The 13,423-nt window shown below is 37.5% G+C and overlaps 1 protein-coding gene and 1 long non-coding RNA gene across 3 annotated transcripts in view; one reads left to right on the plus strand and one right to left on the minus strand.

Moving 5' to 3' along the window:
• PIGU (phosphatidylinositol glycan anchor biosynthesis class U) overlaps positions 1–13,423 on the minus strand; it is a 91,502-nt gene that overhangs the window by 56,964 nt on the left and 21,115 nt on the right. The window contains exons 3-4 of the mRNA XM_090286268.1: positions 8,806–8,865; positions 7,612–7,674 (exon numbers count right to left, since the gene is read on the minus strand). Of these exons, the coding sequence (XP_090142394.1) occupies positions 7,612–7,674; positions 8,806–8,865 (123 nt within the window). The remainder of the gene's footprint in view (positions 1–7,611; positions 7,675–8,805; positions 8,866–13,423) is intronic.
• Positions 1–13,423, plus strand: part of LOC150003462 (uncharacterized) — a 30,104-nt gene that overhangs the window by 7,473 nt on the left and 9,208 nt on the right. The window contains exon 1 of one of the 2 annotated variants that reach the window (XR_016512768.1): positions 5,416–5,603. The exons of the other annotated variant lie outside the window; for it this stretch is intronic. This is a non-coding gene — a long non-coding RNA (uncharacterized LOC150003462). Of the gene's footprint in view, positions 1–5,415; positions 5,604–13,423 lie in introns of those variants that run through there. 2 annotated transcript variants of the gene reach the window in all.

The raw sequence follows: 13,423 nt of genomic DNA on the forward strand, positions 1-13,423 counted from the left end.
GAGTCCCAGCAGCAAAGAAAAATATCTTCATGCGAAGTGAAATGATCCCCTGAACGTCACAGTATCCTCAGTTTTCTTCTGAGCTCTCCGATTTCAAGTGTTTGATTCACACAAAGGAAGTGGGGAATGGCCATGATGAAGAGGAGAAGGGCTGGGTTTGGCTGGGCAGCTGGATAGTAAGAGGGAATGAGATGGGGGTGGAAAGCTCTTGCCTTCCCCTGGTATGTCCCAACAAGGTCATGGGTATATTCCAGAATGAAAAAAAGTTAGGCAACCCTATAAGTAAACACGGGTCAAACTATAGCTAGAAAAAGCCTTTGAACCCAAAATGGGTAGCCCTGCTGATTGAATGATCAGAGAATTTTATTTCGACAGTATAAAAATCAGTGCTGCCACCTATTATAAAAAGAGTCATTCAGAGGAGCCATAGTAGCTAGTACTTAACTGTGTGTGAGTAAAGACTTAATGACCAAAAAACCCAGATGACAACAGAATATATACTGCATTGTACCATTTATGTAAAGTTAAAAGCATGCAAAATAATACTATGTGTTACTTAGGGATATTTACAAGGCATGTGTAGGAATGATAAACACTAAAGTCAGAACAGTGGTAACTGGTGAGGGGGAAGTAAGGAAGATGAAAGTATAGAAAGGCAGCTCTATGTGTAATGTTTTATTCTTTTAAGTTGAAACAGATTCACAGCATGTATTATTTTTTATATTTTTTTTATAAATCTTAGGTATTTAATAATACAAAATTTCTTAAGTTTAAAAAAAATAAGTTTTAAGAGCCCTCTTTCAAAAGAAAATCAAAGGGTCATCCCAGGAAGACAAGTAACCCCAGGTTTCTTCCGGAGTTTAAGGTAGAGGCATAATCAAAAAACCTGAACAAACTTCAAAAACCTCCCTTTGATCATCTCTGAGAATCCAAGTAAAGTGGTGGGAATTAGCATCAGTAAGATTTATGTTGCCATTCACAGCTGGGATTGTTTAATTAAAAGGACAAAATATAAACTAAGGTGCTTTTATCCGAGAAGAGGTGGCTGGCTGGCTCAGCAAACAAAGAGGGCAGCTGCGGCAGCAGTGGCAGCACGGAGGCCTCGCCAGCTAAGGGTTCTGCAGCTCCACTGCACAAAGAAGGCCACCTGAAGGGTGTGAGATCCACAAAGAAGGCTGTTAAATGGAAACAGGGGCTTCATTCAGGAGCAGCCAGAGAGACGGGGGAATGCAGACCCGTTCCCCAGGCTGGAAGCTAGCCAGCAGGACCACACAGAGATGGAGGTCGCTAAACAGGGACAAGGAGACCCTCAGTAAAGGTGACAAAGTGCCAACAATGAAAGAGAAGTACTTTCCTGTAACCCCAATCTTTCAAAATACTTTAAAATAGAAAGATTTTTATGATAGGAGAGTCTCCAGCAGAGAAGAACAGTCAGGCCAGCAGCAGTCCCCAGATTCTTCGCTACCTCTCTTTCTGTCTCCCCCAGTATCACCAGACAGCTGCCATGATGCCCAGGGCTTATCGGCTAAATATTGACTCAGCACCCCTAAGCAAAGACAAAATTTCTTTTAAAAATCCCTACTGTATCCAGTTAGAGATAGGAAAGGGCTAAAACTCTAAGGAAAATTAAACACACACACACACACACCAAGACAACATTAAAATTATAAAAATAAATGAGATCAAGGAGTACAATTTAAAACCCAAAGGTAATTATTTCTAGATATATTCAGCAGCCTTGACAATGATGAGATTTAAAGCTATCACAGGAGAGGTTAAAAGTGACCTAAAGTGACCTAGATCTGTTACCTCTGTGATCATTAATTGGCTTGTACATAGATGCTTGTACTACTTCAGTAATTTTTTAATTCAAAAAGTCTCCATGTGGAGTCTTCCTTTCTTTCATATCCACTCCCCCATGCAGCCCTTTCCTGCTTCTCACAAGATTTGATTCTGCAAGGACATAAGTCCCCTACTTCAAATAAGGAGCTTTTGTCTAATCATCAGAGCTGTGCCTACACCCTTTTGCATCCCCAAAACCTATGGTGAAGGTTGGGGGGTGAATATTCCACCCCCACTGCATCTCCAACTGTTAGCTTCAGCACGTTCCAAATTCAAGAGCCTGTCCTCCAAATTCACAACCCTCTAATCACATCAAGGTTTTTGTATCACGCTCTATCAAACCAACTGCAGCTTTTCCATATGAATTCCGAGTTCCAAATAGGAAGCACATCTCAGCAAAGGACAACTAAACTAATGCTGCTTTTCTCGAGTAAAGTAGACGTAAAATGTCATGAGAATCAGCTGGTCACAATCAATCAGTGTTCATATTCCACAGGCTAGCAGCTGGAGATGAGGTGGGGATGCAGTCCCCCATCTCTGCATCATAGTCTTAAATCCCAGCAAAGTTAAAATGCTTCCCAGCTATATGATACAGGCCAATTTTGAAAAAGTGGGAAAGATCTGAAGGAAGACATGTACTGATATTCTACCAAAACTAACAACAGTTTACTAGCATCATCAAAATCTGCCATTTAGAAAGAGTTAATTTTTTAAAATTGATTTCAGAGACAGAGAAAGGGGAGAAAGAGAGATAGAGAGAAACATTGCTTTGTTGTTCCACTTATTTATACATTCATTGGTTGATTGTTGTATGTGTCCTGACTGATCAAACACTCATCGTTGGCTTGGCATACTGGAATGATGTTCAACCAACTGAGCTACATGACCAGGGCCTAGAATGAGTTAATTTTTGACACAGTGTAAGTGAAACTCTAATTCTGACCAAGAAACCAAATGTTCCAATAGGCTGAATTCTGAGGACGAAGAAACAAAACTATTCAAAGTTCTAACTCGGTATCAGTGATAACAGACTGTCTCAGTGTGCTAAAAAAACAAGGTACTGACAACAGCTCATTTGGTTTTCTGTCTTCCCCTTTAAATCACACAAAGAAAAAAACCCCAAAAATCTCTATAGGTGTTCATATAAACTCATAAATAACTAAGGAATGAATTAAAATTATTTGTGCTCTAAATTAAAGGAGTCTGTCTAATGTCTCTCCTGCAAACACCAGAGTCTGACTTTGTTAAGAAACTAACTGAAACCTAGTTTCATTACTTCACCATATGCTTCTCCCCTCCCAGTAAAAACTGTTTTATTTAGAATACGCATGTTAGTAGCATCTGTAGTCAACTTTCATTAAAACACACCTCAGTTTTACATTTTGGTTGAAATCATCTGGCCAATTCTGTGGGGTTTTTATTTTGTTTGTCTTTGTTTTGTTTTAATCCTCACCTGATGATACGTTTATTGATTTTAGAGAGAGAAGAAGGGGGAGAGAGAAACATTGATCGGTTGCCGCCCATATGCACTTTGGGTATCAAACCTGCAACCTTTTGGTGTATGGGACGATGCTCCGACCAACTGAGCCACCTGACCAGGGCTGATTGTGTTCTTAAATGAAAGTTACCAACCCTCCCTTAGATATTCATAATTATCCCACATATATATTAAAAAATTTCAAACCACATAAAAGTTTAAAAAACTCACTGAGACACCTAGATCCACCAATTGTTAACATTTTGTCACACTTCCTTTATCTCTCTCTACACACACAAACACACACAAATTTTATTCTGAACCATTTGGAAATAAGTTGTGGATATCATGACACTTCACCCTTAAATATTTTAGCTTGTAACCTCAAATAACAAAGATTATGGTTTACACAGACAGTTTATCTTAAAGAGGAAAATAACCACTGCTAATTTATCTCCGAATCCCTCTGCTTATGAATCTCATGCCCAGTTATGTTATCTCTGGTCTTCCAGGGAATCTTGCTAAAGCTTTTCACCTCAAACCCCCCAAATTTTCTTTCTTCTCCACTCTTTTGAAATAGAATTGATATATAACATTGTGTAAGTTTAAGGTGTACAATGCAATGGTTCGATATATATACATATATGGGGAAAGCGAAAGTAGGTTTATAATTGTGAGTACAAGAAATAGTTTATTCTTTTTAAAAAATATATTTTATTGATTATGCTATTACAGTTGTCCCAATTTTTCCTCCTTTGCTCCCCTCTACCTGGTACCCACCATTGCCTCCAGCAATTCCCCCCTTAGTTCATGTTCATGGGTCATACATATAAGTTTTTTACTCCATTTCCTATACTGTTCTTAACATTCCCCTGTCTATTCTGTACCCACCAATTTGTACTTAATCCCTTCACCCCCCCCATTTTTCCCCTTCCTCCTCCCAACTGATAACCCTCCAAATGATCTCCATATCTGTGCTTCAGTTTCTGTTCTGCTTGTCTGCTTAGTTTATTTTTTATAATCAATTGTTGACAGTTGTGAATTTATTGCCATTTTAATGTTCATAGTTTTGATCTCTTTCTTAAGTCCTTTTAACATTTCATATAGTGGCTTGGTGATGATGAACTTCTTTAGTTTTACCTTGCCTGGGAAGAACTTTATCCCTTTCATTTCCAAATGACAACTTTGCTGGATAGAGTAATCTACGTTGTAGGTCGTTGCTTTTCATCACTTTGAATACTTCTTGCCAGTCCCTTCTTGCCTGCAAAGTTTCTTCTGAGAAATCAGCTGACAGTCTTATGGGAACTCCTTTGTAGGTAACTCTGTTTTTCTCTTGCTCCTTTTAAGATTCTCTCTTTATCTTTAACCTTTGGCATTTTAATTGTGATGTGTCTTGGTGTGGTCCTCTTTGGGTCCAACTTGTTTGGGACTCAGTGCTTCCTGGACTTGTATGTCTATTTCCTTCACCAAATTAGGAAAGTTTTCCTTCATTATTTTTTTAAATAAGTTTTTAATTTCTTGTTATTTCTCTTCTCCTTCTAGCACCCCTCTGATTTGAATGTCGGTACATTTGAAGATGTCTCAGAGGCTGCTTAGCCTATCCTTGTTTTTTTTTGGATTCTTTTTTATTTCTTGCTTATTGGATTTTTTTTTCCCTTATATTACAAATCATTGATTTGATTTTGGCTTCATCTACTCTGCTGTTGGCTCCCTGTAATTTTTTCTTTATTTCACTTAGTGGAAACTTCATTTCTGCCTGTGTCTTTTTTATGCTGTTGAAGTACCCAATGAATTCCTTGAACATGCTGATAACCAGTGTTTTGAACTCCACATCTGTTAGATCACTTAACTTCATTTTATTTAATTCTTTTTCTGGAGTTTGGTTCTGTGCTTTCACTTGGGCCATATTTCTTTGTCTCCTCATTTTGGCAGCCTCTCTGTGTTTGTTTCTATGTGTTAGGTAGAGCTGCTTTGACTCCCTGTCTGAGTAGCGTGGCCCATTGTAGAAAAGTGCACTGGTAAGTTGGATGGGGCGGAGCCTTAGGTAATTACCTGGGTGGGGCAACCTGTGTGAACCAGGATGATGGAGTCTCTGATATGGTGTCGCTGCTCTGTGGCTCTGTGTGGAGGAGGGCTCAGAAAAGGGACGATGCCGCTGCCTTTGGGGTTTTGTCCCAGAGGAAGCTATTCCCCAGTACTCACCCTGATACCTGACACTTCAATCTCTCCCTGTATGCCACTGGTGCTCTTCCGGCTGCTGCCCCCGTGCTGGAGCTCAGAGAGGGTAAGTCTGCATAAGTCCTAAGTCTATTGCAGGCCCTTTAAGAGGAGACTCCTGTGAATCTTGCAGTTTCTTCCACCACCCCAGCTTTCACTGGTTTTTATAGCCAGAAGTTATGGGAACTTATATTCCTGGCACAGGAACCCTGGGCTGGGTGATCTGGTGTGGGGATGGGATCCCTCACCCCCGAGGTATCCCTTCTGATTTTTATCCACCACACTTGGGTAGGGGACCACCCATTCCACACCTCCACGTCTCCATGCGTCTCCACCCCTCCTGCCTGTCTGGATGAATGTGACTTCTTTGTTTCCTTGGTTTTTGGACTTTCATATAGCTCAATTTTCTGACAATTCTGGGTAATAGTGGTTTTGTAGTCCAGTTGTAATTTTTGCTGTGGTTGTGCGAGGAGTCGAGCCATGTTTACCTATGCCTCCAACTAACCAGAAGTCTGAGTTTATTCTTCTATTATTATTAAGTATTGTATTATTTTCCATATGAACAACTGTAAACCTAGTTTTGCTCACTCCTATATATTGCAAAATGATCACCACAATAAGGTTAATTAACACATCCACCACCTCACATAATTAACGTTTGTGTGTGTGTGTGTGTGTGTGTGTGGTGAGAGCATTTAAGATCTACTCTCTTAGCAACTTTCAAGCGTGTGATACAGTATCATTAACTGGTGTCTCTATACTATACGTATATTAGAGTCCCTAGAAGTTACTCATTTTATAACTAAAAGTTTATACCCTTTGACCAACATTCCTCCTTCCCAACCCCGAGCCAATCACCAGTCTACTCTCGGTTTCTATGAGTCTGGCTTTTTTGGATTCAACACGTAAGTGAAACCATACAGTATCTGTCTTTCTCTGTCTGACTTATTTCACTTAGCATCCATGCTGTCACAAATGCTCCATTAGTTTAAGATGTTTTCTCCCTGCTCTTAGTGATATTAAGTCTACACTGTAGTTCTTAATCCTTTAACGTTGGTATTAAGGATTCTTTGAGGACTGATAACTATGAACTCTCCACATGAAAAAAAATGACATATGCACATATGTATACAATTTTTCATACCACCTCAAGGATTTTATAGACCTAATAATGGACGCATGTAAAGAACCCTCTCAAGTCTAGATATTTTAACAGTCACTTTTTGTTATCTAAAATTCTAGAATTCACCAGCTTCATGTGTTACTCATGACCAACGCCACAGAAAGGCAGACTGTTGTTTCTGGTTCTATTACTTGGTAACAGACGTGAAAAGGAATCGCAAACACACAATACCAATGGGATGCAGCCTTCTCTCAACCCAGTGTAAATCTTCTCAGTGGCTTCCAGCCAATCAAGGAGGACTGCAGCCAATTTTTTAAATAACTACATGGATAGTACATACACATGGTTAATCTGTTAACTCTCTCAGAACCAAGAAAAATAAAAATGGTCCCACTAAGAAATTCCCCTTGGCTATTACATATGGATTAAAACTACAGTTTACACCAACACTTTCAACAGGTGTTTAATATATGCCAAGTTTTCCAACTCAGATTACTCTCTGCAGGGAAACAGAAACTACTCTGGGATTCCAGTATTACCTCAGATAGGCATAACAGTGAATTAAAAGCTGTATTAATTTTCCTCGATAAAAAAACAAACAAACAGCAACAACAACAAAAAACTGGTGAAAGAAACGGAAGATTTTTAAGGATCTTCATTAACATAATTGTAGTTCAATTCCATTTGCTCAAAAAGGGTCTGAACTGCCACAGGGAAGTGAATATTAGTCTACAAAGATTAAGCAAACCTTTATCTATTAGTAAAGCTGTCTTGTTTGTTTGAGTTTGGCCATTCCAGGGATGGCTGAACAAGCCAGAAGCTTCACTCCCACTTCTTAGCATTTTAAAACAGTTGGGTCCTTAAGTACATGCATGACCTTTAATTCTTTATAAATAAGAGACCAGCAGGTTACCAAATTCACCATTTTTTTTCCCACCCAGTGACTACTCACCACAACTTTATTGAAGTCCTGGATTGCAAAATACAGGGCAATGGCAGTGAGTGCATCAGTTATCTGTCAAGAGAAAAGAGGAATAACAGGAAATGAACCTAATTAGTGTAGGAGTAATGGAATGCTGCCAGGGCCTGAAGTTTCTGGAGGGTGGTGGACTATCCAGTACTGACCTCTTAAGAGTCAGGCAGAACCTCAGCCCTCACTTTGACTACCCAGAGATAAAGCCTCTTCAGGGAGGTACGACTGGAAAACCTGCTCTGTAATTCAAGTTACTAAGTTTTCTGTAAAGTGGGAATAATAACCAGTGCTTTGCAGGCCTCATGTATGTCAAGTGCCTAGCACATAGTAAGTCCTCATTAAACAGTAGCCATTATAATTATTAAGGAAGACCCCAGTGGACTTCCTACTTAACCCAGATTTTCAACGCTAGATTAGGCAAGTGTTTCAAATTACTATGCTCTTTAAAAATAGCCCTATTGTCTCAAATTTCTGCCCCTGAAAGTCTCATCAGGCCAATGTCCTTGTCACAGAAACTCGTGGCAGAATGCTCAGGAAATTGAGAATGCCCTCAACACTGGCACTACAATTAAAGTCAATCATAGAATCTTGGAGCTAGAAAATTCAAGGCTATGTTGTTCACATATCAAATTTTAAAAGTATAAGAAATTTGAACTGGTCAGATGTCAAAAACTCCTTTCCATGCCTCCATGATACAGTTGACCCTTGAGCAGTCTGGGTTTGAACTACGTAGGTCAACTTATACACAGATGTTTTTCAGTAAATACCTGTACTGTTATCAATCCAGGGATGGGAGTGCAAGCATGTGGAGGGCCAACTGCATGCAGTGATCTATGCCATTTTACACAGGGCCTTGGGCATCCCTGGATTTTTGGTATCTAGGGAGGTGACCTGAAGCCAATGCCCTTGGATACTGAGTGACAACTTAAGTTTTGGGGGAGTAAAAAGTTATACCATATGCAAATTTTCAACTGTGTGTGGTGGGAGAGGCAAGGTTGGCACCCCTAACCCCCAGCAGTGTTCAAGGATCAATTGTACAATTAGTTCTATGAATTCAAATTATATTCTAAGAAACTCCTGAATTCCTAGAATATATTTTTCTTAAAAGCAAGATGATTAAAGACAGTAAAATTTAAAATATATACATATTGATTTTATGTAAAGGTTGCTTACCATAAATACTAATTCAGCATAGTCAATCAGGAAATGAAAGAGGTATATTATTAAAGGAGTCTGCAAGAAAAAAACAGACAAATTAAGTTAAATCTTACTATTATCAGTTTCCATACTAGGGGTGGGGTTAGAAGCTATCCTGTCAGCAAAAATGTCTTTCCTAGAATACTGTTCTATGCCAGTTGGCCAGCATACATGAGGGAGAATAATTTTGTATCACTGGATCATTTTGTGCCACTGGGAGTATCTGCTGAATTGAGTAAAAAGAATAAACAAAATCCAATATGTTAAATATCTGTTTAAGAAGTGTTAACACACCAAAGGTATAAGGTGAACTTTCATTCTAAGACATATAATAGCCAAGGGGAACTACGTAGTGGACCAAAATTGCTGAACTCACAAAATAGATTGGGAAATGTTTTTTCCTTTCTTTTGTTCCTTGAGATGTTTTATATGATTGGTGTTATTTCCTCCCAAAGAGTTGGGAAAATTCATTCACTGTGAAACCATCTCAACCAGGGTTTTCTTTGAGAGAAGATTTTAAATTACATATTCATTCATTTAATTATTTACTTGTTTATTTATTTATATCAGTGACTAAGACATGTGTTAAAAGTCTCCCTCTGTGACTGTGAGCTTCTCTGTTTCACCTTTTAGTTGCTTTATACGTTTTGAAGCTATGTAGTTAGATGCATTTATATGTAGAATTACTGTGTCTTCTGGGTGACCTGATCTTTAGTCCTCTTACCTCTCTGGCAGAGTTTCTTGCCTTAAAGTCTTCTTTATCTAATATTAGTATAGCTATATCAGCTTCTTTGGGTTAATGTTTACATGATATATTTTTTCCTATACTTTTACTTCCTATTTTGTGTCCTTATATGTAAGATGTATTATTACTTAAAAGCAGCATATAATCATTTTTAACCTAATCTGATGGTCATTATCTTTTAGTTGGATTCTTAGTCTATTCACAGTTACTATAATTACTGATATATATGTGTTTAAGTTTACCATCTCACTATTTTACTTTCCATTTATGCCATTTTCTCTATGCTGTTTTCTTTCCTTTCTTGCTTGCTTCTGCATGTTTTTATCACTCCATTTTCCCCTCTATTATCTTCTTGGTCATATATTTAGCTATTATTTTAGTGGTAAACCTACAGATTATGTCATAAATCACTGGATTTAATTAGAATATAATATAAATTATTACTTCAACTACTTCTTACACAATATAAGGACCTCTGAACTCTTTAACATCATATAGCTCCTCCCAGCCTTTCATATTATTGTTGTTATAATTTAATTCTATATATTAAACCCACAAGACATTATTTTATATAGTAAGTATTTATTTAGATTTACCCACATATTTGCCTTTTCATTGTTATTTATTGCTTCCTATATTTCATGATGCTGTCAAGGGCATAATCCTTCTACCTTTTTACATTTTGTAAATGCAAGTCTGTTGGCAACAAATTTTTATCAATTTTTATTTGCTTGGAAATATCTTTATTTTGCCTTCATTTCTGAGAGATATTTTCACTCAGTACAGAATTGTATGTTGGAAAATATTTTCTTTCAGTACTATAAGCATAACTTTCCATTGTCTTCCGGTTTTCACCACTTTTGTTAAAAAGTTAGTTTCCATTTTACTGCTCTTTAAAGATAATACCCACTTTGGCTGCTTTTAATCTGGTTTGGGGCTGTTTTTTATGATGTACATTTTTCTTTGAATTTATCCTGCTTGGGTTTATAGAGCTTTTGAATTGAAATCTTTCAAAAATATTGAAAATATTTTCAGCCACTAATCTCTTCAAATATTGTTTCTGCCTCATTCTGTCTCTGGAATTCCATTTGTGTATATGCTAAACCTTTTTTATTGTGTCTCATAGAGCTCCCCCTCCCCCTATGTTTTCTATCCTTAGTTCTAAGTTTCAGTCTGGATATTTTCTACAGAAATCTTCCAGATCACTAACCCTCTTTATCCTTATGCAATCTGCTATTAAATTCACCTATTATATTTTTTCTTTTTTTTTCATCTTCACCTGAGGACATGCTTATTGATTTTAGAGGAAGGGATAGGGAAGGAAAGAGAGGAGAGAGATATCGATGTGAGAGAGAAACATCGATCAGTTGCCTCTCATACACACCCCAACAGGGGACCAAACCCAAAACCTAAGCATGTGCCCTGACCAGAAATCAAACCCATTATCTTTCAGTTTACTGGATAAAGCTCCAACCAACTAAGCCACACCATCTGGGACTCACCTATTATATTCTTAATTTATTATGGTATTTTCCAGTTCTAAACTTTTCATTTGATTCATTTTAATATATTGCAGCTCCCTGGTAAAATTCTGTCTTGTCATCTCCTTTTTGAACTTATAATCCTTGGTCAGTTATTTTTTAAAATCCAAATTTGATGATTCAATATCTATATCACCCATGAGTCTGTTTTTATTGCCCATTTTTTTCTGTCATTTATGTTTGGTAATTTTTGGCTGAATGATAGACATTTGTGTGTGAAAAATTGCAGTGATTCTGAATGAGTCTATTTTCCTCCAGAAAGGATTTCATTAAGCTCTCATGAGCAATTAGAATGGAACCATATCATATTAATCTAATTAGAGATTTAACTAATTAGAAGCTGGATTCAGTCCTTGTAAGACTAGCCTATTAGGTAGTCTACCCTCCTTCCTCAAGTGTAGTCCTTCAGAGGTCCCAAATGAAAGCCAAGTTCTTACCAGAGCCATGCCACACATGTTGACGATGCACTCGAATTTATAATTCCCAGCACCATCAGATTGCCAATAGCTCCTTAACCTTTTACCAGCAAATCTCCATTGTTTTTCTGCCTCTCAGCCTGTGCCTCTTACAAATTGGTAAATGTGTCAAAGAGAAAGCAGCTCAGAATGTCAGCCTCACTTTTTGTACTTTCTTCTCTGGGACCTTGGCCTTCAAACAGATGTTCTTTGCATTCATCCAACTTCCTAATGATTCCAGAGAGGAGAATTGGTCTGCTACTACAAGCCAGTTCACCGATTCACCAGAACCATTGGAAACTGCATGACTTAGTTTTTTAGTGAGCCCATGCTGGTGACTCAGGAGCCCCTCTTCCCAACACCAACTACATGCAAAAATATGTTCTATATCGTTAAGGTCATCGACAAGCTTTTTAGTGAGAACACGCTAGTGTTAGAAAAAACAAGGCTTTGGAGTCAGACTTGGATTTAAAACCAGTTTCCACCTGTGTACCTTTGGGCAAGTTGTTTTCCCCTATGAGCTTTAGTTTCCTCAGCTATAAAATAAGAATACTGTAGTGACCTACTTCACAGGATTCTTGGGAGGATGAAAGAAATAATTAATGTGCACAAAATACTTAGCATACAGTAAACCTCAATATATTAGCTACTTGAGATCAACTTTTTACCTCTTTTGGAAAATGGGGGCATCACTTTGCCTTTTCAAGTTCTAAGTGGATTAAGCTTTTACAACTATCTACTAATGGCTTCTTTTTTTCATTTATCTTTGTTAGTAAAAAGTAGTAACTTGATATTTATATTACCAATAGCCTCCTTTCAAAGTGTTTTGATGCTTCAGATAGTTTAGAATGGCTCAAAATCAGTCTCAGAAATATCAGAACAATAGTTCTCTAAAAGCCTATCATTAAACAGGCTGGTTTTCATAATGAACTAATATGTATGTAGTAGTTTAACTGCACATAATACTATTATAGAGAAGCCTATACTGAGTATAATTTGTCTTTATGCCACATCTCCAATTGGGTGACTACTTCCAATAAGGTAAGGTATATATGAATAAACTCACCATTTAACTATCAGTACTTAGCTAAACATAGAATACAGACACATCTGTTGAAGGCAGTCATAAAAATCTAACCTGTGGTTGCTAAATTCCTATTTTCTCTTCTTTACAGATTTTCCTTCTTCACTTTCACCTATTCTTACCTTCCCCTAGGAACTAGATAATAAAATCTGTTGAAGATTAAGAAATAATGCAAAAGCAATGATGAACTTTCTTTTTGAAAGTGTTCTTTTTATTTGGCTTGACATCACTTTATTTCTTTATATTTTATTACTTAAAGATAATAAAATATAGCTGCCTCTAGATTTATGAACACCCAGCTTACAAGAAAGTTAATCCATAATCAGGAATGAGGAATGAGGGATTCTGAGTTTAAAGTTGTCCCCACTGTTTTCAGGGGGATGCAACTGTTCTTGACCCTTAATTCAGAGTTCTTAAAGGTTAACAATCCTAAAGGAGTTATTTTATACAACTATAATGAGTTAACATGGTTCTTGTAGCTGGAAATTACTACCTCATGCCTTTATCCTCCAACACACACACACGCACGCACGCACGCACACACACACACACACCCTCTGAAGAAGAAATGTCTAAGAATGCATTTTCCCAGAGAAATAACATTTTAAACTATGGTTAAGTGACTAGACATAGCTCTTCCATTTATTCATTCAACATATTCTTTCTGAAAGAACTATTTAACTTTTTCTCCTCTCCTCAAGCTCCAATTTCCCTCCCCACTTCTCATTTTCAACCAACAAGCTCATTTCTTATTCCACAAAGAGAAGCA

This window comes from Furipterus horrens, unplaced genomic scaffold (assembly GCF_987537825.1).
Source record: "Furipterus horrens unplaced genomic scaffold, mFurHor1.1.pri manual_scaffold_8, whole genome shotgun sequence".
NCBI lineage: Eukaryota > Metazoa > Chordata > Mammalia > Chiroptera > Furipteridae > Furipterus > Furipterus horrens.